This window comes from Gadus macrocephalus, chromosome 2 (assembly GCF_031168955.1).
Source record: "Gadus macrocephalus chromosome 2, ASM3116895v1".
NCBI classification, from domain to species: Eukaryota; Metazoa; Chordata; class Actinopteri; order Gadiformes; family Gadidae; genus Gadus; species Gadus macrocephalus.
Window position 1 is genome coordinate 14507985 of NC_082383.1, and position 20000 is coordinate 14527984.

Genomic DNA, 20000 nt, shown 5'->3' on the forward strand with positions numbered 1-20000 from the left:
CAGGGAATCCCTGACTTTTCTCATGTCCAGAAAATGGATAAACCATAAGACACATTGGTCCTACGTTATGGTTTCAGGAGTTCGATGTAACGTTGCACAATCCATAACTTGAGGAAGAAGTGGATATCTGATCAGAAAAGCTAAGTAGGCCCAAGAGCTATACGGATAGGGGTCCCTTTCCATAACTAGTGTATTAACATGTTATGTTATGTTTCAGGTAAAGTGGAACTTCATGGGAAACGTATCGAGGTCGAGCACTCCGTCCCCAAGAAGCAAAGGTAGGCTATAGAAAGGCTTAACCCTCCCCCTTAACCCATCAGTTGTTGTTTCAAAGAACCGACATGGCCGACCTCGAGTGCAAATGAAAATCATTGACAATTTAAACCTGTACTAGGTTATATAGACTGATTTCGAAATGGGAAATTGTTACATAGTGATTGTAGGCCTTAAAAATCGAGCTTTAACCATTGTCCCTATTATCGTGGCTGGTGTTTGAAGGAAGTGCATTTTTTGCCTATATGGGCGAATTAAAGCTGGTGCTGTTGTTTAATATGCAAGGCGATTCAGGTTTCGCTGTAGGCTTTGTGTTTCTTTAAAAATGGATTGATTGAGTCGTTGTGGTTGAAGGGGCGAACAGGTCCTACGAGTTAACATTGTTTGCAACGTCATCACATTATAGTCTACGAGCACATGCTCTCTATGTAGGTCGAGCAGACTCCAGGCCTTCCTGTGGACACCGGAAGGCTACTCATGTTTATGTTTGGACCTAATGATATTATAAAGCCTTTTTTTTAGCACATATTTTAATGTTGTGTTTATTTTGAGAACCTATTACAAATGGCCCTTTAGCCTACATTTAATAGATTTGAGCTACATTTTTGGCTCGGTTTTTTCATCCATTTACACTGTTTTTTATACTACATATTATCTCATACGAAAACATAAAAGGCTGCATTGGATATGATTATCTAGTGTGATAAGTCAAACACAGACATTGGTTACTCTTTACATTATTTGTATGTTCGCATTTTTAAAGTTGTTCAGATATAGTTGTCTTATTGTCTATGTGTGTAAACAATCCTCTTAAATACGACTATGGGCGAATTTGTTTGTCTACTCGCATACTGCATATAGTTAGTGTGTCGTTGTTCTTTACGTATATGTTTTTAAATGATGTAGCCTATCAAGCTCTAAACGAGTGGATGCTATTTTGGAAGTAACTCCTTAGTATCGTGTTGAGGCCGTTTAAAACGAGGGTTACGTTTCTGTTTTGCTTAACTTAAACCTGACTACGAAACAGAATGGGAGTTTTTTCAAGTGAGTTTTCTGCCGAGTGTGTATGAACAAGAGATGGCCTGCTAAAGACAGAGTAGGAATTCGCCAATAGTACATCGTCCATGACTGTAACCTTTGGCACAGATAACAAGGTAATAACGAGGTCTAAGCATTCACGCACATTGGCCTATAGGTCTACTCGTGCTTTCACAATTTGAGCAAACGTGTGTGTGTGTGTGTGTGTGTGTGTGTGTGTGTGTGTGTGTGTGTGTGTGTGTGTGTGTGTGTGTGTGTGTGTGTGTGTGTGTGTGTGTGTGTGTGTGTGTGTGTGTGTGTGTGTGTGTGTGTGTGTGTGTGTGTGTGTGTGTGTGTGTGTGTGAATGCGTTTAACGCATGCGCATGCTGTCTATATTCAAGGTGTTCATTGGTATGCCTACAAGGGATAACATAATAATTGTTAAAAATTGATTCATTGGATGCATTGTACAATACGCCTGGCGTTCCATCACATGTAAATCAAGCCTCTTAATTGTTCGTAGCATAGTAGTAGAATAGTAGAATAGTATGGCACCTGTGTCTACGATTGTATTTGAACGGATGGACAATCACAAACAAATCGATTTGAATGAGACATGCCGTTAAATCGCCATATATAGAGGCTGTAAAGCTACTGTTTGCGGGTCCTTTCTTAACCGTTGAAGTCAGATTCACATTCCATACATTGGCTCTCCACGTGGGCACCCTACCCTACAGAAATAGTAGTCGTACGACGTCACTGGTTGTAGGAAAATGGCGAAGCTCGGTGGAGCTCAGGGCATGCTCCCCCTCTATGTGTGCTCCTTTCCCTATGCACGCAGTTGGCCTCCTGTGATAAAAGTCAATTGTGAAACTGAATATTGTGGGGAACGGGTAGCCTAAAATGGACGTCCAATTGCAACAAGACCCAAATACCATGATTGCGCATAATTGGTTGGAACATTCTCCCCAATTATACCGTTGTTTATCTTCTATCTCTTTTGCAAAATGCATTAAAATATGAAATTACAAACAATCAGACCGAAAACATATCTTCAAAGCATAAATGAGCATTTAAGGGCACTATGGCCCAAATAATTGGGTTATGTTGCTAAGTATTTTTTTTTAAACATCAACCACAATGTTGACGCAGAGCAAGAGGTCCTATTTTAATTATTATTATTATTATTTATTTTGTATATTAGATTAAGCATTTTTGGCATATATTCTATAATAGGTGGGTAGACGTGCCAATACATCAATGCACATTGCACAAAAGTAGAAGTATAGGCCTGTATTAAGCATGGTTTCATATAGTCAATAGAAACAGAGTCACTTTAGAAGAGTTTCAGGGAGGCCATTATAGACAGCGAGGGGTTAGGATAGAGAATTAGGTAACGGTGGGGGTTGGGGGGCAAGGAGAAACAATCAGAAAGAGAAAAAGTCAGTGAATGGAAAAAAAAGAAGTGTGTGTGGTAGAGAGACAGAGAGAGAGAGAGAGAGAGAGAGAGAGAGAGAGAGAGAGAGAGAGAGAGAGAGAGAGAGCGCCTGTTGGTTCGAGGGGAAGGGGCGTTGTTGAGGGGATGGAGGCTTTCATGGTTACAAACCTCTCCCCACCTTCATCTGTGTGACCATATGGATATATTTGTTCAGAAGGTTATTAAAACCAGAAGAAAAAAGCACTTGCATCAAAGAATGGAAATGTAAACTTATAATAAATCCGGTAAACACCTTTGCTTGTGTTCAGTTATGCTTGGTTAATATACTGCAATTTTTGGATAAAAATGTATTTTATGACACATTGTGAGCTTTGGGTTCCTATTTTTTCGAATGAGATCTTTTTACTCAGTGCAAGGGACTCTGGGTTTGGGAGTCTGATTAACTGCGTAAAATGGTGAAGGTTTATTCCACTTTATTGCTCGCCATTTTAAATGGTGGATACATGAAATGAGTCACTTGTGTTTGTATACACCCTGCAGTCATAACCTTTATACCTGTGTGTATATATCTGTCAGCCCTTTGGTCTGTTAGAAAGAGAAACTCATCTCTACTTTACCTGTCATCTCTATCCTATTTTATTTGTTCTTTTGGGAGTTATTAATTAAATGGCTTTGATTTACTTTGGTTGAAAGTTAATTCCAGGATAGCACCCCTAAAGATATCATTCTCTTGGCCACTCTGCAATATTTTCCATTTCCACAATAATGACTTTGAATACTTTTTTATTCATAACAATCAAAGTCCATCTAGGCTTAAATAAATGGACAATATTTGTTATGCTAAGACATGAAGCCAGCCTCAATCAGACCAAAAAAATCATGTTGCCCCATATTAGGATATGGCCAAACTGATTGGAGGCTTCGTAGCATGGTCCAGATAAGATCCTCCGCTAAAAATGTAGCTTATAAATTGTAACAGTCCTATAGATGTGTGCTAGATGGTTGTACTAGTCTAGTCTGACTCACAAGCTTGCAGCTATAGTTTAGCCTTTACATACTAGTTTAAACTTTAAAAATATTTACAGTTATCCAGCCAATTTTTGTGTTGAAACCAACAATAAATTCTGTAAATGTTGTAACACATTTTGGGCTTCAAAGGGGTTGTATAATTGTGCAGTTATGCAGTTTAACTTCCAGTTTGACCAGCGCAGTAATTTCAAAATAGTTTGATCAGTAATACAGAATGCACACTATTATTAACAACTGGAAACTGTAAAAAAAAATCCCTGTGGTTATCAGTAAATCTTGTACATTTGTACTGTTGACACACCCTGTATCACAGAACATGCTGAACAAATGACGAGTGTGCATACATAACTGTTACAAACTCTCATTGCCGAAGATGGACTTTAACAATCACAAAATGTTATTGGCAATTATTCAAGATTTCTCTTAAAATATATTATCTTTCCAAAAATAGGCTAGGCGTTGCACAATATAACTTAATTACTATCCAACAAGAATTTAAGAATCAGACTTTTACTAACTATAATGAGTGCTTGGTGTTAAATGGGCATTACGTGGGGATTTTTTGTGCGTGTTGGTGTTAGCGTAGCTTCACCAGGTTAAGTTAGTCTATGTGTGTGTGTGAGTGGGTTGGGGGTGGGGGACTGCCTAGATGGGGGTCACATGTAAAACAAGCAGGAGAAAAAAACACAACAATAATTCATCAGAAAAGGGCAGGATTTGAGGAAGCTTGAGGAGCCTTTGATCATGTGATGCGATACTGTATTGATCCCTGTAGGGAAAATCTCCCCCCCCTCCCTCATTTTCTTACTGATGATATCAGAGCTCAGAAAGTCATTCAGAAGAGTCTGCAGTTTCTTGCTCAAAACCAACCCTGTAGAGTGGGAGATCGATCACTGACCTATGGCTGATACATGTGAAAGCCATGGAGTCTACATGTTTCACATCCGAGCGCTATGCACACGTTACACACATTCCCATTTTAGTCGTCAGCAAAAACAAGGAAAGGGTTAATATTTGTGACATGAATGCAACACATCTTGGCTTGTATTGTTTTTAAATACTTTTTAAATATCCAGTTGATGTTTTTCTGCTTTCTGGCACTTCGGTGCAACTCTACAAAGTCGACAGACTTCTATAGTCCCTTTTCTTGATAGGCGTAGTAGAAAAGACAATATCTATGTTCTTATTTACTAGAAAACAGCTGAATAACCCGCCAAAATGTGTAACCACAATCTTGTATTTCCAAAAGTCCTTAGAAGGTGTACAAGTCTAGATATATGTTTCTGTAACATACTGTGTCAGCCTAAATGTAATTAAATTACTACACATTATGTGTCCTTAATAAATAAATACAATTTAATCTGTATTATTTTTAACATTTAAGTGTGTTAATAGTGACAGGATACTGTCCAAATGCTTAACATAAGGAAGTGCATTTATAAAGCTGTTTCAATTGTGTTTATATTATATTATGCATGCACAGTTGGTCGTTCAGTAGGATAGAGAGAGACAGAGAGAGAGAAGGAGAGAGAGAGGACAGAGCAGTTGGATTTGAGAGTGAGAGAAACACACCACTCACTTCTATTCCTCTCCGCTCACGGTGTAGGCTAAACTACACCGTTCCATCCTGTGGAAGGCATGGTTGGGGGAGGGGAGGCCGGTGGGCGGAGAAACGGGAGTGGGCGCGACCAATCGTCTTGCAGGAATCCCTGTGACCAGTTAGGGGGGGGGGGAGGAGGAGGAGGAGGAGGCGGCAGCTCCAGCTCCAGCAGCAGTGGCACATGAAACAAGAGCTTCCTCCTCCTCCCCTCTACCCCGCACCCACCCTGCTAGGCTGCCTCACTCGTGCTCCCTCGCTACTCGCGCACGCAGGGAAGCGACAGCGCAGAAGCCTCACCTCTCTCTCTCTCTCTCTCTCTCTCTCTCTCTCTCTCTCTCTCTCTCTCTCTCTCTCTCTCTCCCTCTCCCTCTCTCCCTCTCTCCCTGTCCGCTGGCTTCTTCTATAGTCTTCCTGTATTTCTTGTCTTCTTATTCTTCTCAACTTCGGGAACACACAGCACATCCTTTCCTCTTTTCCTTTCATCCCTTCCCCTTCATTTTCCTTTCCTGCATTATTTCCTTTTTGCTCCTACGCCCCCCGGCATACACATACATGCATTCACGCACGCTGAGGCACGCACACAAACACACACACACACACACACACACACACACACATCATGCTGAATCTTGATATGTTCTCTGCATCCTTCCAGCCGAATGGAACCCCCAGCCCCACCTCAACCACCTCCACACTTCTTTAGATCAGCGGAAGCAATTTGAGGAACACAGGGTAGACCGATAGTTGTAGAAAAAAGAGAGCAGGAGATGATTAAAACAGATTTAGGTTTAGAATCCCTATCTAACTGGCTTCTCATGATGGATTTGCAAGTCGGATATCCAAAGAAGACATAGATTTAAACCATACTCACATGCACACGCATGTTAGTAGGGCTCCCATTAGAATGCACTGTAACAATGTCTTATGCATTGGTTATGACGGCCAACAGCAATGTGTAGCATCAGAGGCTATAAGAAGGGAAGACTGGGTTCTGCAGGGATGATGTAGGTGAAGGGCTAAAAGGCGACTGTCTCTTTAAGAAGAAGACCCCACTTCCCTCCCACCTCACCCTCCCATGGCAATTGTTTCTTCTCTTTGGTTAAAACCATCTGTCTCTCTCTTTCTCTCTCTCTTTCCCTCTCAATCTCTTCAGTTCATGATATTTCTTATTTTCATTGTCGTATCAACCGATCGTTTTGGTTGTTGAAAATCTTACTTTTCTTCAGCTTTCACTTTGCCGCATTTTCCTTCTTGGCTTCTCTTTCGTTTCACATTTTTAGCAACGCTGGCACATGCATGACCGCAGTGACTGGGGAAATGCAGGGCTAAGCATTAGGTCGAACTGACGTTAGCCAAGGAAGCAAGGGTGAGAAAGCGAGAGAGGCAGAGAGAGAGAGAGAGTTGGGGAGAGTCTGGTCCCCTTTGAGTGTATGTGTGTTGGTTGAGAGTCACTAGTCAGGTGCGGTCGTGCTTGGGTTTGAACAAGAGCGGGAAAGACAAGTGAGATATGGCGACCTGATTGTGAGTTGGGGGGGGGGGGGGGTTGATGTGTTAAAAGTGCCCACGCAGAGAACGCCTGACAATCACGGGGCTCCTGCTATGAACACAACAGTGCACACGCAGGCAGAATGTTGATAAAATCTAAGGAACACCTAACCTACTTGCATACCTGCGATTCATTTAGTCTTAGGAACCTCTTGATGTGGGCGTGCGTTGCAGTAAGCTTATTTATTTTCCCCCAAACTCTGGGTGGTAGGATATCTTGCTTACAATATGACCAACAAAAATTATATTTGGACACTAACAGCTGACAAATGCCAGTGTTAAGCCAGGTTGGACGGCTTATCACAATTTTTACTTATACTAGGCCGAAAGGATCCGCCAATGACGTAGAGGCATCTACTGTACTGTAGTGGACCTCGGCGGAAGGAGTGCCCATAGCTGTCAAGCAGTTGTGAACATGATAGCAATCCGTTTCTGTACAGTTTACAGTAAATGCATACCAACACATACACACATGCATGCACTCACAGACATACACACACACACAAACACACACACACACACACACACACACACACACACACACACACACACACACACACACAATCACACACACACACACACACACACACAAACACACGCACATTGAACGCCCTGCAGAAACACAGCTGCAGATGGACGATTGAAAAATCATTGAAAGTACATAGTGCACAGTGCTCTGCTTCGTTCCCTTAGCCTTCCCCCATACATAGGGCAAGGGGGGGGAGGAAATGGAGAGCTGGAGTTGATATTTCTGCTTGACGGATTCAACATGGTTCCAAAACGTAGTCCTAATCTGAATAATAACAGATCTTCGTCTTTTTGTCCCCCCTTAGATTCGCATGCTTCATGTCATGCATGACATGAAGCCAGTATATAGGCACATTAGGATGTATAATTGTAGATAAGCGTTAACATTTAATTTCATGCCTGGTAGATTAATATAGATTACATTTAATATGTGTGTGTGGGTAATTAAACTATATCATTTTAATATTGCATTTTAATGAAAAAATGTATGCAAAGCTTTTTATTTAGTGTGAGTGTTAATAATTTAGAGAATGAGTTAAAGATGTAGAAGTTGGCATATCAAAGACTTAAAAATAAATGTCATCATACTTATGCCAGTGACACAATTGTATCGCCCCAAATCCTTTAGGAAATAGATTTATTATATTATATTATATTATGTTTATCTTTCTTTTCTTCTTCGATGACGTGTTTGAAAAGTATTTGGATGAAACAAAGGCAATTCTGTTAAATTAATTAAATTCTGAAGAAGTTTGTTATCAATGTTCATATTCATCAAAAATACATTTGTTCTACATTTTTATCTTAATTTAGAACAAATTAAATCAGATCATTTTGGATAGTTGCCATTTTATCAAAAAAAAATTGCTTGATTACTACAATTCTCTACAACTCTTCATTCAATAACTTTCTTGGCAAAGCTGTTATTGAATATTTTGTCAAATGCCATACCACTAAATTAATATCCACTATCCATTTTCCAAAAATTAGGCCTTACTCTTTTGTAAAAGGAAAACATTTAGATTTTACATATCTAAATGTGAAATCTTTGACTGTTTTTAGATATTTTTTTACAATAGTTACAGTATTATAGTATTAAGTAAAACATCATCAACAAATCCATTCAAAATCTAAAAGTTAGGTCTACCATTTCTGTTCCCATTTTGGTTTAACTTCCCCATACTCTCGTTATGAATCAGCAAAACATAGATTAATTTGTTACATGCAAAGCCCCTGGCCTAGGTTAGGACAATGCACCGCTGCCATTTTTTCCACAACCAAAAGCATCTCATTTGTTCTTTGCCTGGCAATGAAAATATCATAAATAATTACTATTTTTTGTTTAATTCCTCTCTTATTTTGACATAAGCATGGTATTTTTATCACTGGTTCTCTTTTGCGTTGTGTGGTAGCAGGCACACCTTATGCACATTCGCCTCACATACACAACTCTGTATGTGTCATATAGGTTAACAAACCACAATACCAAGTGTATGGGTGTGTTTGTGCATGTTGGTATGCTTGTGTCTGCACGCAGCACTGTTTTACGCACATTGTTTGGGAGGACTTTACAGTAGCTCATGCAAATCCAAAGTCCTAACCTGTTTTAAGTCACTGCAGAGATTCAGGACGTCATCATAGGATATGACGAGGCTTTCAGTATGTTTTCACACGTCTCATACTTCTTTATGATTGGCTGTCAGGCTGTTGCCTTAAATAGAGCTTCCTGTCTTGACATCTTCCTTGTTATGAGGATTTTAACCAATTGAGAGAGTGAGCTGACTTTCATTGTTAGCTTCGTTTCACAACTTTTTTCATGTTTTGTAAGATTACAACTTTGCAAGTAGGTTCTTTGAAAACATTAACCTGTTTATGCTTCTTCTTATTTTTCTTTTGTTCTTTCTCTCTATAGAGACTATAGAGATATCATGTGGTGGTTGATATAGGGTTGTTAATAACGAGCTATAGCGTGTTAGTGAAAATAGAGGTATAAAGATGGTTATACAAAGAAAGAATACAAAGACATAATGTGGTGATGAATATATAGATATAAAAGCGCTGAATATAGAGCCTAACAAATTTGTTGAAAATAGAGATATTAAGTTATTGTGAATACAGTGTTTTAATGTTGTGGTGAGAATAAAGATATAGCGGAGAAGTGAATGAAGAGACAAAGGTGGGGAATATAGAGATAGAGTGGGCAGGTGAATAAAGAGATATCTGTTTGAGGCCATGTCTCATCTCCCAACCAGAATGTAGGCTATTTAGCCAATAATTATTTCACAATAAATGTTCTCAAGAACATTAACATGTAGATGTCATGCAAATTAATTAATCTTGAACCCTAAGCAGTTGCTTAACCACATACTAATAAAGTCTCAATAATCCAGTAAATCCAGATCAGGGTAGAATCCTCTCCTATTATAGAAGAAATCCAAGATCACTAATGTTCAGCATGTTAAAACAACAATGACGTAATATTGAACGTTGCTAAACCGTTTGTTTTGTTTCGACCTAAGCCTATGAATCTTATGATGTTGCTTTAAGGCTATGGTTAAGCCAACAAGGACATGATTCTCGTTGTTTACAAACATTGAGGATACATAAACAACATTTCTCATTCTTCCACACTCAAAAGGGTTGGGGTTCCCGGGATACACTGTCCCATCTGATGTCATCTTGATGGAATGCAGAATCAGCTGAACAGGAAAAATAAACATGAGAACAAATCAAAACGGAGACAAAGGGATTATGAATGGATGTGTATTTAAAGATGCCATCTCTGATATCGGTGAAGTGTATGCATCTGCTTTGGTTGCTATCATTGTTGGAGTGTAATCTTATATAATGGTCAACATTATGTACGTTAACGATTGCATTAACATCACGACACTGCTGCTTCTGTATATTAAATATTCAACTAATTTCCTACTAATATTTCTTTCAATTTATCGGCTTGGTCTGAAGATGGCTTTGGTCATCTGAGATTGGTCAACCACCTTTCAAAAGAAAAAGCCTGTGGTCTTTTTGGATGATCCAATTGACCAGAATAATTTCTTTATGCGTTGGTTGTAACTCAACTGATCAACCTGACTCAACCCAATATGTGTTGGACCTATACTTGCATACAACCTACTATACCATCCAAACCCATTGTAGCCCAGCTTTTCCATAGTGCGGTAGGAAAGCTATAGCCCCACCCCCTACCTACCAGTATAGTAGGCTGCTGCTCTGTTCTGCTCTATTCATCTGCTGGCGCTAACTACATGTCAGGGGAATGTAATCTTTCGACTATGCTCTAGTAATCTTATGCAACTGATTTTCCATTTAAACACATCTTGAATGTAATTGAAATTGGCACTGTTTTTCATGTGAGTATGCCCTCTCTATCTCTCCCTATCCGGCTTCTCAAGGGTTAAAATGGAGGCGGTGCCGCTTGGTCACATGTCACATATACAGGCTTGAGTTGTTGGTATGGCTCAACACACACACACACACACACACACACACACACACACACACACACACACACACACACACACACACACACACACACACATAGACACACATACACAAACACTGCCCGAGTGTTGGAGCCCCATCCCCTACCCACCAGTATTGTTATGTGTGTGTGTGTCTGTGTGTGTGTATGTGTATGTGCGTGTTTGTGCATGCGTGCACGCTTCCTTCTTCTCTCTCTCTTTTTTTCCCTCCCCTTCATCCTCCCCCCTTCCTCCCTAAAGTGGGTATGTGCTTGTGGGGGTGTGTGTGCATTCAGGGGTGTGCCATATCCAATACATATAACATGCTCACGTGGTCTGGATGTGAATAGCAATGTGTGTGCGTGGCTGTGAGAGCATGAGAGTACAGTATGTGACTGCGGCTTTCTGGAATTCTGGATTTAATTTATTTTTTTTGCTCTTTCTTGTGTATGATTGTGTGTGTGCGTTTGGACATTCCTGTGTGTGCCATTTCAACACTTTCAGAAAGGCAGCAGCAGTGTTTTTCCTCATACATCACTTTGCTTTTCAAGGTGACTCAAAAGTAGAGCCGAAACTTTTGGTCAAAAACAGCACAAAAAGCTGTTGTTTGATGGCAACTGCAAGTATTAAAACAACAATTTATTCAATTTAGCAAAAAAAAGTTGAATAGCATATAATCATTAAATGCAATTGTTCTTTGGCAGTAAATTAATTGATTCAATGATAATTTGGATAATTAATCAATTGAGTCTTCTCTTTAAAATCATATGAAAGAATAAATCCTAAATTTGCTTGCAGGCTTAACAGGCTAATTTAAGAAGCTAATATGGCCTCTGGTTACTGATTACAATATATTGGACGTTTTATAGACTCATATAGATAAATTAACCGGTTAAACGATAAGAGATATTTCCTAAGGCAAATCATTTGCTCCCAGCCACAGATTGCTTCTTCACTCAAGTTTTTAATATGATTTAACAGCAAGCAACCTGAGGTTCTTAGAATCAGTGTAATGGCTAATGTTACATTTCTCCTGCACTATAGCGACAACTCTACAGTGCTGCTCAGAATTAGTTGCTATTCAATTTCAATTATTTTCTTTTAGGGAAAACAGACATCATGGATGTACAGTTATCTAATGTTCAGTAGATGAAAGAACTTTTCAGAATCCGACCGGTACTAAATAACTTAGACAGATAGACAGAAACAGTTGCAAGATGAAATAACGGTCTAGGTGATATTGGTGAATGTGATGACTGTGTGTCCATGATAACCAAGAGGTTCAGCTTCTCAGAGATTAAAGATATGAGAACCATTAACCATGTTCACAGAACATATGTTACATACCTTACGATCCTATCAAACATTACATATTTCCCCCTTTATTTTTCTTTTTTTCTTTCCTTATTGATTGATTTCTAAATCTTAATAATTGCTTCCTTTCTTTGGAATCAAGTTAGTTTGTAAAACGTATACCTGAACAATTTATGGAAGTTACATAAGCCCTATATTGGTCTAATATGGCCATTCTGAATGAAGGAATTATTCTGATGGACATTGTTATCCAGCTGATGTCCAAATGTTGCACCCAAAGAAGACACTTAAGGAAAAGGGTTAAGTCCCCCTCGTTAGCTCAAATGCTTTCCACAATCATCGTATTCATGTGTAAAACCAAAAATGACATAATTACCAAAACCCTGTTAGAGTTACTCATCAGCATAACTTCCTCTGATTGCTTTGGTGTCCACTTGCCATGCAGGTCATATATATAAGTCCTGCTTGGGGCCAACACACAGCTGAGACCAGTGTTTGTGCCCTGAATAGCCCTTGCCTTTTTATGATACTATCAAATCTTAAAGGTTTCTTTCACATTCCTGGTGTTCCTTTCCTAGACCGACCTGTTTTACAAGGAAATATGTTGTATTAGCGAAACATAATACAGAATGCATAGAACACGCCCATTTCACATTTTCAAAGTAAATGGGTTTCTGTGCATTTATATGTCTCTGTTTGTGCACATATTGTGTCCATGGCTGTTGTGTGTTACTCAAGTGTGCATGTTCACATTTCAGGTTTTGCCAGCAGGGGATGGCTCACTTCTGGCCATTGGTTACAGTAGGGCTGTAGGTGTTAGTAGGCCCCAGCCAGGGCCCTCAGACATTCAACACAGAGTCAAAGTTGCTGCAAGCACACACATAGGCACACACACAGAAAAGGCGCTTCTCTCTACTCCACCAAATCCTCCCGCATTCTTTTTTCAGAGTAGAGGGCAATTATATTATTATTTTGATGAAGGAAGTAAGAAATCCTTCAATTATCTGTTGAACAAAGACCATGTATAATGTATAACTTTATTTTGTAAATGATTGACACATCTCAGTGTTTACCCCTGACAATAGGGAAAACTGATGCGTAACTGATAAAACAATATCAGTTATGCAAGCCCGATTTCATCGTTGTGTGTTGGGTTGTCACTCTTGTCTTATCGGATGTTAAAAGTACTATGATAGCAAAGCAATGTGTAGAGCTGATAGCATCAGTCAACCGCCTCATTCTAATGCCTGGTCTTATTCGTGTGACGCCATAGAATTGTATTAATAGGTTAATTGTTGTGAAATAGAAAATAATTCACAGAATGGGTTTCGATAATACTTAAAGGTTGGACATGAAGTTATGCAAGCCATTTAAAAAAAAAGAAGGAAAAATGATGTATGGTTTATGATCTTGTTGAAAGTATATACTTCCCTTGCGATCAGACGTTATATGTCTCTAAATGTTATTCTCGTTTGTTCATAAAGTTTTGATGCATAAAAAATATTTTAGAATACTAATTATTAAACATATGATTTAATTCAAAGATACGAAAAGTACTTATTTTCATAGTTTGATGTTGATTGCCTAAATGTACACATTCTAACAGTAACATTCTCTAAAATACATTTATTATTTGATATCAGTTAGAGGCCAACAGTGGTATTGCTGATTTGGATCATATACAAGAGCTCCTTAAACTACTCTGAAATAAACTTACTTAGTTTCACTTGTTAACTCAACCTCTGATCCACTCCGGTGCTGCAGTTCCTGAATTTGTTTCTGTGTGACGTTAGTAATCTTGTCTGCAAGGGTAATTCTTTATGTTTTGTATTTCTTCTAGGTAATTTGAGTTTTAATCATATACATTTAGGCCTCACTAAACGGGATCTTACGCATAGCGAAATGGAAGCTATTCATCTAATCGTTCTGAAATCCAGTCTGCAGAAAATTGTGTCACAGACATGTGAGCTGTAATGTTAAGTAGCTCATCACTTTACGAGATCAGACATGATTAGATGAAAGGCATTGTTGTGCTTACTTCTATAGTTACTTCCATTGCTTTCTTTAATCGATCAAAGCGTAAATGGAAATTCTAAGGCTGTTGCTGGGTTGAGCTGCATGATGTTTGTTTAATATAATGACTTGAATGCATGGTCCCCTACATTCTTTATTATATACTTTTCCCTTATGTGTCGCACAAAACTATTCAGTTCAGTATTATTCAGTTATATCATTTAGTACAACGCCGTTATGTGGAAGTTATGGGTAGGAAGATTGTGGCTAGGCCTTCTTGGTTGTGGCTCTTGGAGAGATATCCTAAGCTATAAATTCCTATTTAGTTTACACCTTGTTTGTCTAATGATAAATATTCTGATTAGTAAAGACGAACTATTCAGTGCAAGTTAGTATCCTGCAATTCACTCAGGACTTGTGTGCAATAGGTTTAGTTTTTACCTTTTATTTTAGAGGCAAGTTGTTAAATCTTCTGAATTGAATAACTCTTCTCCAATAACACGTTTGTAGGTTATTTAAAATAATTTAAGCCTACATTTAGACCAACACGTGGATGGTAATTACATATTTTAACCCTTATATATACTAAACTATAAACATATTTAGCCCTATTTCATTACCTTCCCATTAAGAAAAACCAAACTAACTAATTCCTGTGTCTAGGAAATGATTATTATTATTATTTAACCTAACCCTTTTTTACATAATAATTGTTTTAAATTGTGGATCTTTGGAGGAAAGATATCCATGTATGTTTATTGATTTTAAAGGCAAGTTGAAATCCACATTGAGTTAAGTGTTCTCTGACGACTATATACTTTTTGTTTATTGTTTCATTTTTGACATTTTTTGTGATGATCGTAGGCCTAGTTGCCGACATATTTGCGTCCTATTTATATGTGGGCTACAATATAGGCCTACAGGAAATCAGAAGTCCCTAAATATGCTCGATAGTTTTTTTATTCACCGGCCTTTTACATCATGCTCTTGCTGTTTGACCTGTGGAGTCAAAAAAGGAAATATATTTAGTTCCTAAACGCTTCGAGGTACTCCGAAATTCTCCTTGTTATAGAGGGAGAATCCTCGTATATATATTGCCTTTACCATAACATGGCAATTGCCAGTTCTGAAAAAAAAAAAGGGAAGTCATTTCGTTTTTTTCTTCATTGATCCTCATATTAAACACGATAAAATGGGATTATTTTTTTAACACGATAATTATTTGAAATCCCCCCACCCCGCCCCATGCACTATAGGCGTGCCGTTCCCTTCCTACCGCTATCTCTCTCTTGCTCTCTCCCCCTCCTCCCCTCGCTCTTCTATTGTCGTGGGCGGTGCGCTGGTCACGGGCGCCTCCCCCTCTAGCCGTCGTAGTACTCTCGAGTAGTTTTCACTGACTTTATGAATGAAGACACGTTCTCGTCCCCTACTGGCGGAGCCCGGGAATAACGCAGAGAGCCAGCAGCCTATGCGGGCGCGCGCTGGTGAAGGTGTGTCGACGTCGCGTGGGTTCTATAGGGGGGCGGGGGCAGATGCTGGCTTTCCTCAACACGCAGCGTTGTTGTTATTTCTCCGTGTACGTAGAAGATGGTTTGGCTCTTTGCAGTGCAGAGGAAGGCGCCATGCTTTCCTTTCATAACTACATTCCCATTAGACGCACTCAGTATAACCATCGTATAACAATTAAGCTTTGGTGACGGCTATAGTGATCACTATAGGCACCCCCCGGAATTCTTTACCATGTAGGCCTAGTCGAACCCGGGGGTTTAACAGATGGCTATAAGCCGATAAAAAGGCATTAGTGAGCTATGGTGCACGAGCCTATAGTGTCTTAAGCCTCTAACAATGCAAGGCGATGTAGGCCTAAAGTAGAGGAATAAGTCGTGCATGCGCTCTCTATATGTGGGCCTGGAAGTGATAACGTCATGGCTCATCTGTATGTAGCGGGCATGCAGTGTGCCGGTAAACGCTGTTCTGCGGCGCCATGTGAGGGAGATTCGTCGTAGTAAATGGGCGTTGTCTCGTCAAGATGGCTGCACTCTGTGGCTGTCACATGTTTGTGTGAAAAACAGGAGTGATGTTGATGTATCGTAGCACTGCTTTTACTGTAGCACACAGGGGTTACTGCTGTTGCAATTGAAAACGTGTTGTTAATGCCCGTAATATGTCGTGTATGATACGTGTGGTAGGTTATTTCAGCGGAATCGACGTTTCCCCCGACATTGTTAAATTGTCAAATTCATTGGGTTATAAGCTAATCAGAATCATTTGCATAATTTGGAGTCATTAGCCAGCATCTCGTTTGGACATTAACACGTTTGTATTTCAAAAGGATAGGCTTATAGTGTGTTGGAAACACAGGCGAGCGATATAGGCTACAGAACGATTGGGGATTGATTTTGTTTTCCTCTTTGAATTGGAATTTAATAAAATCAAGTACACGAGCCGCAAGACTTTATGTTCAAGGCGCCAAAGTTTGTAGATACACCTCGTCGTTCAAACAATTAATTGGGGTAAGTATACTCTACGATTAATGAACACTTACTACTGTCGCTCGTGAAACAAACGAACTAATTTAGCCTAGAAGTGGTTTTAATAAAGGCCATAGTTCATTCTGCTGCCTTCCGACACCCCAACCCCCTTCTCTCTTTCTCTCCCTCTGTCTATTCGAGGGGCCACCTAGTGCGCACATAACATAAAATGGCTATAGGCACCACAAAATGGCGAGTATGAGCGAGAAGGAGGGGGTGTTGGAATGGGGCGCGGGGTCCGTGAATGGCTCAAAGCAGAAGTAGAAAGGTGCAGTATACCTCTTTCTGCACATATTGGCTATTCTCAGTTCTATTAACAAAAAGATTATATGCGTATAGGATCTGCTTGAGAAAATGTTAACCTTTTTTTATCAAGAGGTTCGACCGTTCGCAACAAAACGCATTTCGCTACAATGTTCCAATCAGGACCGTTGAAACATAACGTATTTTTTAGATCTATTTCTTTCAGCAATTCATTACAACATAATTTATACCTGGTGTCAATTTACGTATCGGGTAGGCATTATTATGAATGACACGCGCGAACGTAGATCCCATGTTCTACCCCCACACATCTATATCCGCCTTTATAAAGAACCTCATCATGACATGGCACACACAAATGCAGATTGCATATAAATCGTTATATAACCCAACATCGTTATTCAAAGTTCAGAGTGAACGCTGGGTCTTCTCAAAATGGAGACGCTCTTGTCATGCCATTGCTGCAAAATGGAGGCCCTAGCTGCTGCTGCTCCCGGCACGCGAGCAGGCAGGGTCACAACAGAGTAGATAACGACAACTTTGACCCAGAATATAGGTTCCCTCCTCCGAAACAAATTCCAGGGGTATAACTGCGGAGTCGCACCTCTTGGTTCACCTTGATTATCAACGGTTGCCAATTAGGCTTAGATATATTTTGACTGATCCATTAGACTTCCAACAAATCAATTGCCTCTCTCGAATTTTATCAGCATTATGCTCAAAGTGTGTGTGTGTGTGTGTGTGTGTGTGTGTGTGTGTGTGTGTGTGTGTGTGTGTGTGTGTGTGTGTGTGTGTGTGTGTGTGTGTGTGTGTGTGTGTGTGTGTGTGTGTGTGAGGGGGGGGGATTTGCCCATGTTCTTCCGCTATGATGAGTGTTGAAATCTAACTGTAGAATTAACATATTTTCTCTTTAGGGCAGAGTCTAAGCAACATGTCTGACCATATATTGATGTCATACAGGTCCCCCTGTATTCTGTGTTACTACTCCCACCACCAAGAACGGAATAAGACTACATCCCTCTCACCCACTATTCCATGACTATTGATCCTCAAATTCGGGGGGGAAGGCCATAGTTGTCTTTTAAGTAAAGAAACAAACCATGGTTGTTCAGCTTTAATATGTGAATATCCACAGGAATGCTGCATAAGTTTTCCTCCCTACTCCCTCCACCTCCGCTTTGTTTTACATGGTGTGTATTGAGCTGCTTTACGGTCAACAGCAAAGCTGTCTGGGGAATCCTCAAGGTGTGACTGTAGAAAGAATGAATACCTGAATGTCAAAGTACCAGAATGTCACACAACAAGTTATGAAAAAGTGAAAATTTGCCGTTTTTGAGACCTTTCTTGGCATCCTTTTAAAGTGTAATCAGTTGATTCCCTCCCCAGCTTTCGGCTCCTCTGAACAAGTGGCACATCATTCCTGAAAGTCCCCTGAGTAACTCTCTCCTGTTTTTTCTCTCTCTCTCTCTCTCTCTCTCTCTCTCTCTCTCTCTCTCTCTCTCTCTCTCTCTCTCTCTTTCTCTCTTTCTCTCTTTCTCTCTTTCTCTCTCTCTCTCTCTCTCTCTCTCTCACAAAGCCACACACACAAACACCTCCCTTCCTCCCTCGATCTATCTCTCGCTGTGTTGTAATGTCTATTTAAAGCCTGTACAGTGTACAGTGTGGCCTCAAGCTCCTAATATTTAGCAGAGAGAAGAGAGGCTCCCCTCAAGTCAGAGCGCTTAACTCAGAGAGACTGATAGACAGAAATACAGACCGGGATAATATAGAAGTACGGTAGAGAAAAAGGGATACAGGAACAGGAGGAAGGGAATGGAAATAGCCCTGCGCCTGAGATCCGGTGGATTTAGAGAGATAGATGTAAAGGGAGAACAGAAGAGTGGTGGTGGTAAATTAGTAGGTCTGGCGAAAAGAGGTTTAACATGTTCTATTGTTGCAGATATATGGTTAGACACTTTACCTACATGGCTGAGCAACAAGACTTTAAGATGTCAAAAAGGACGTTTCAAACACAATATTTGGTAAACATCTGCCTGGGATACAAAGCTACTTTTCTGCTTAAATTGGATAAGATCATAAAGTTAGGGTCATATCAAATTCAACAACTTTCTTTAATCAAGTACACGAGCCGTAATAATATCATCTTCAATCAGAGTTGACAATAAAAAGGCTATATCACTACTACTAAATGTAATTATTTCCAGCCTTAATGGTCTTGTCTTATTTGCTGTGAAAGAATATCTTCCCTAAAATGGGTGAATTATGTTATTCTTCTTTGGCTCTTCTAAGAAAAATTTAAAATAAACTTAAATTATTATGGCTCTGCAAACTGAAAAGGTTTCAGACGCCATACGTAAAATCCTGCATTGGGTCAAAGTTTTTAAGTCCAAGAACATACTGTTGGCCATCGGGTTTGTCGGAAACATCAAAGCAGACCTAAGTGAGGGGCGTGGGGTGGAGCTATATGTGAAATTTGTGTGAACGCTAAGCTAGACCATGCTACATGATGGGTCAGAGGTGGTGTGTGGGGGCTAAGGAGGAGGATCTAGAAAATGGCTTCTGCACATTAGCAATAAAATATTCATCCATGATTTTCTGCTGGCTAGATAAGGCTCATCAAATATTAACCAGCAGCATTCGCCGGCCAGTGTTTGTACCGCAACAGTAAGAGAGCACCGCTAGCCATCGCTTCTCTGTTGCGTGTCTCAGTCCCATGTCACCAGTCATGCGGGAGACAGGTGTTTTTTTAATCTTCGCATTTTCTTGGTCTTTGGGTTTAGAGTGCATTTATTTTCACTGGCGTTGCTCTGTCTGTTATTTCTCAGCATTTCATAGTAATATTGACTGTTGTGGACCTGCTCATGGGAACTTTAAACTATAGCAGTAGAGAGAGGGAAAACATAGGTGTGAGTTTTATTCATCTGATGAAATGTTTTGTTTAGTTTGGGAGTTGCTTTGGGATTTG

At 39.8% G+C, this 20000-nt stretch overlaps 1 protein-coding gene across 2 annotated transcripts in view; it reads left to right on the forward strand.

Annotated features, from left to right (window-relative positions):
• igf2bp1 (insulin-like growth factor 2 mRNA binding protein 1) overlaps window positions 1-20000 on the forward strand; it is a 47759-nt gene that overhangs the window by 1540 nt on the left and 26219 nt on the right. For both annotated transcript variants that reach the window (XM_060043074.1, XM_060043082.1), the window contains exon 2: window positions 218-278. In XM_060043074.1, coding sequence (XP_059899057.1) covers window positions 218-278 — 61 coding nt within the window. The remainder of the gene's footprint in view (window positions 1-217; window positions 279-20000) is intronic.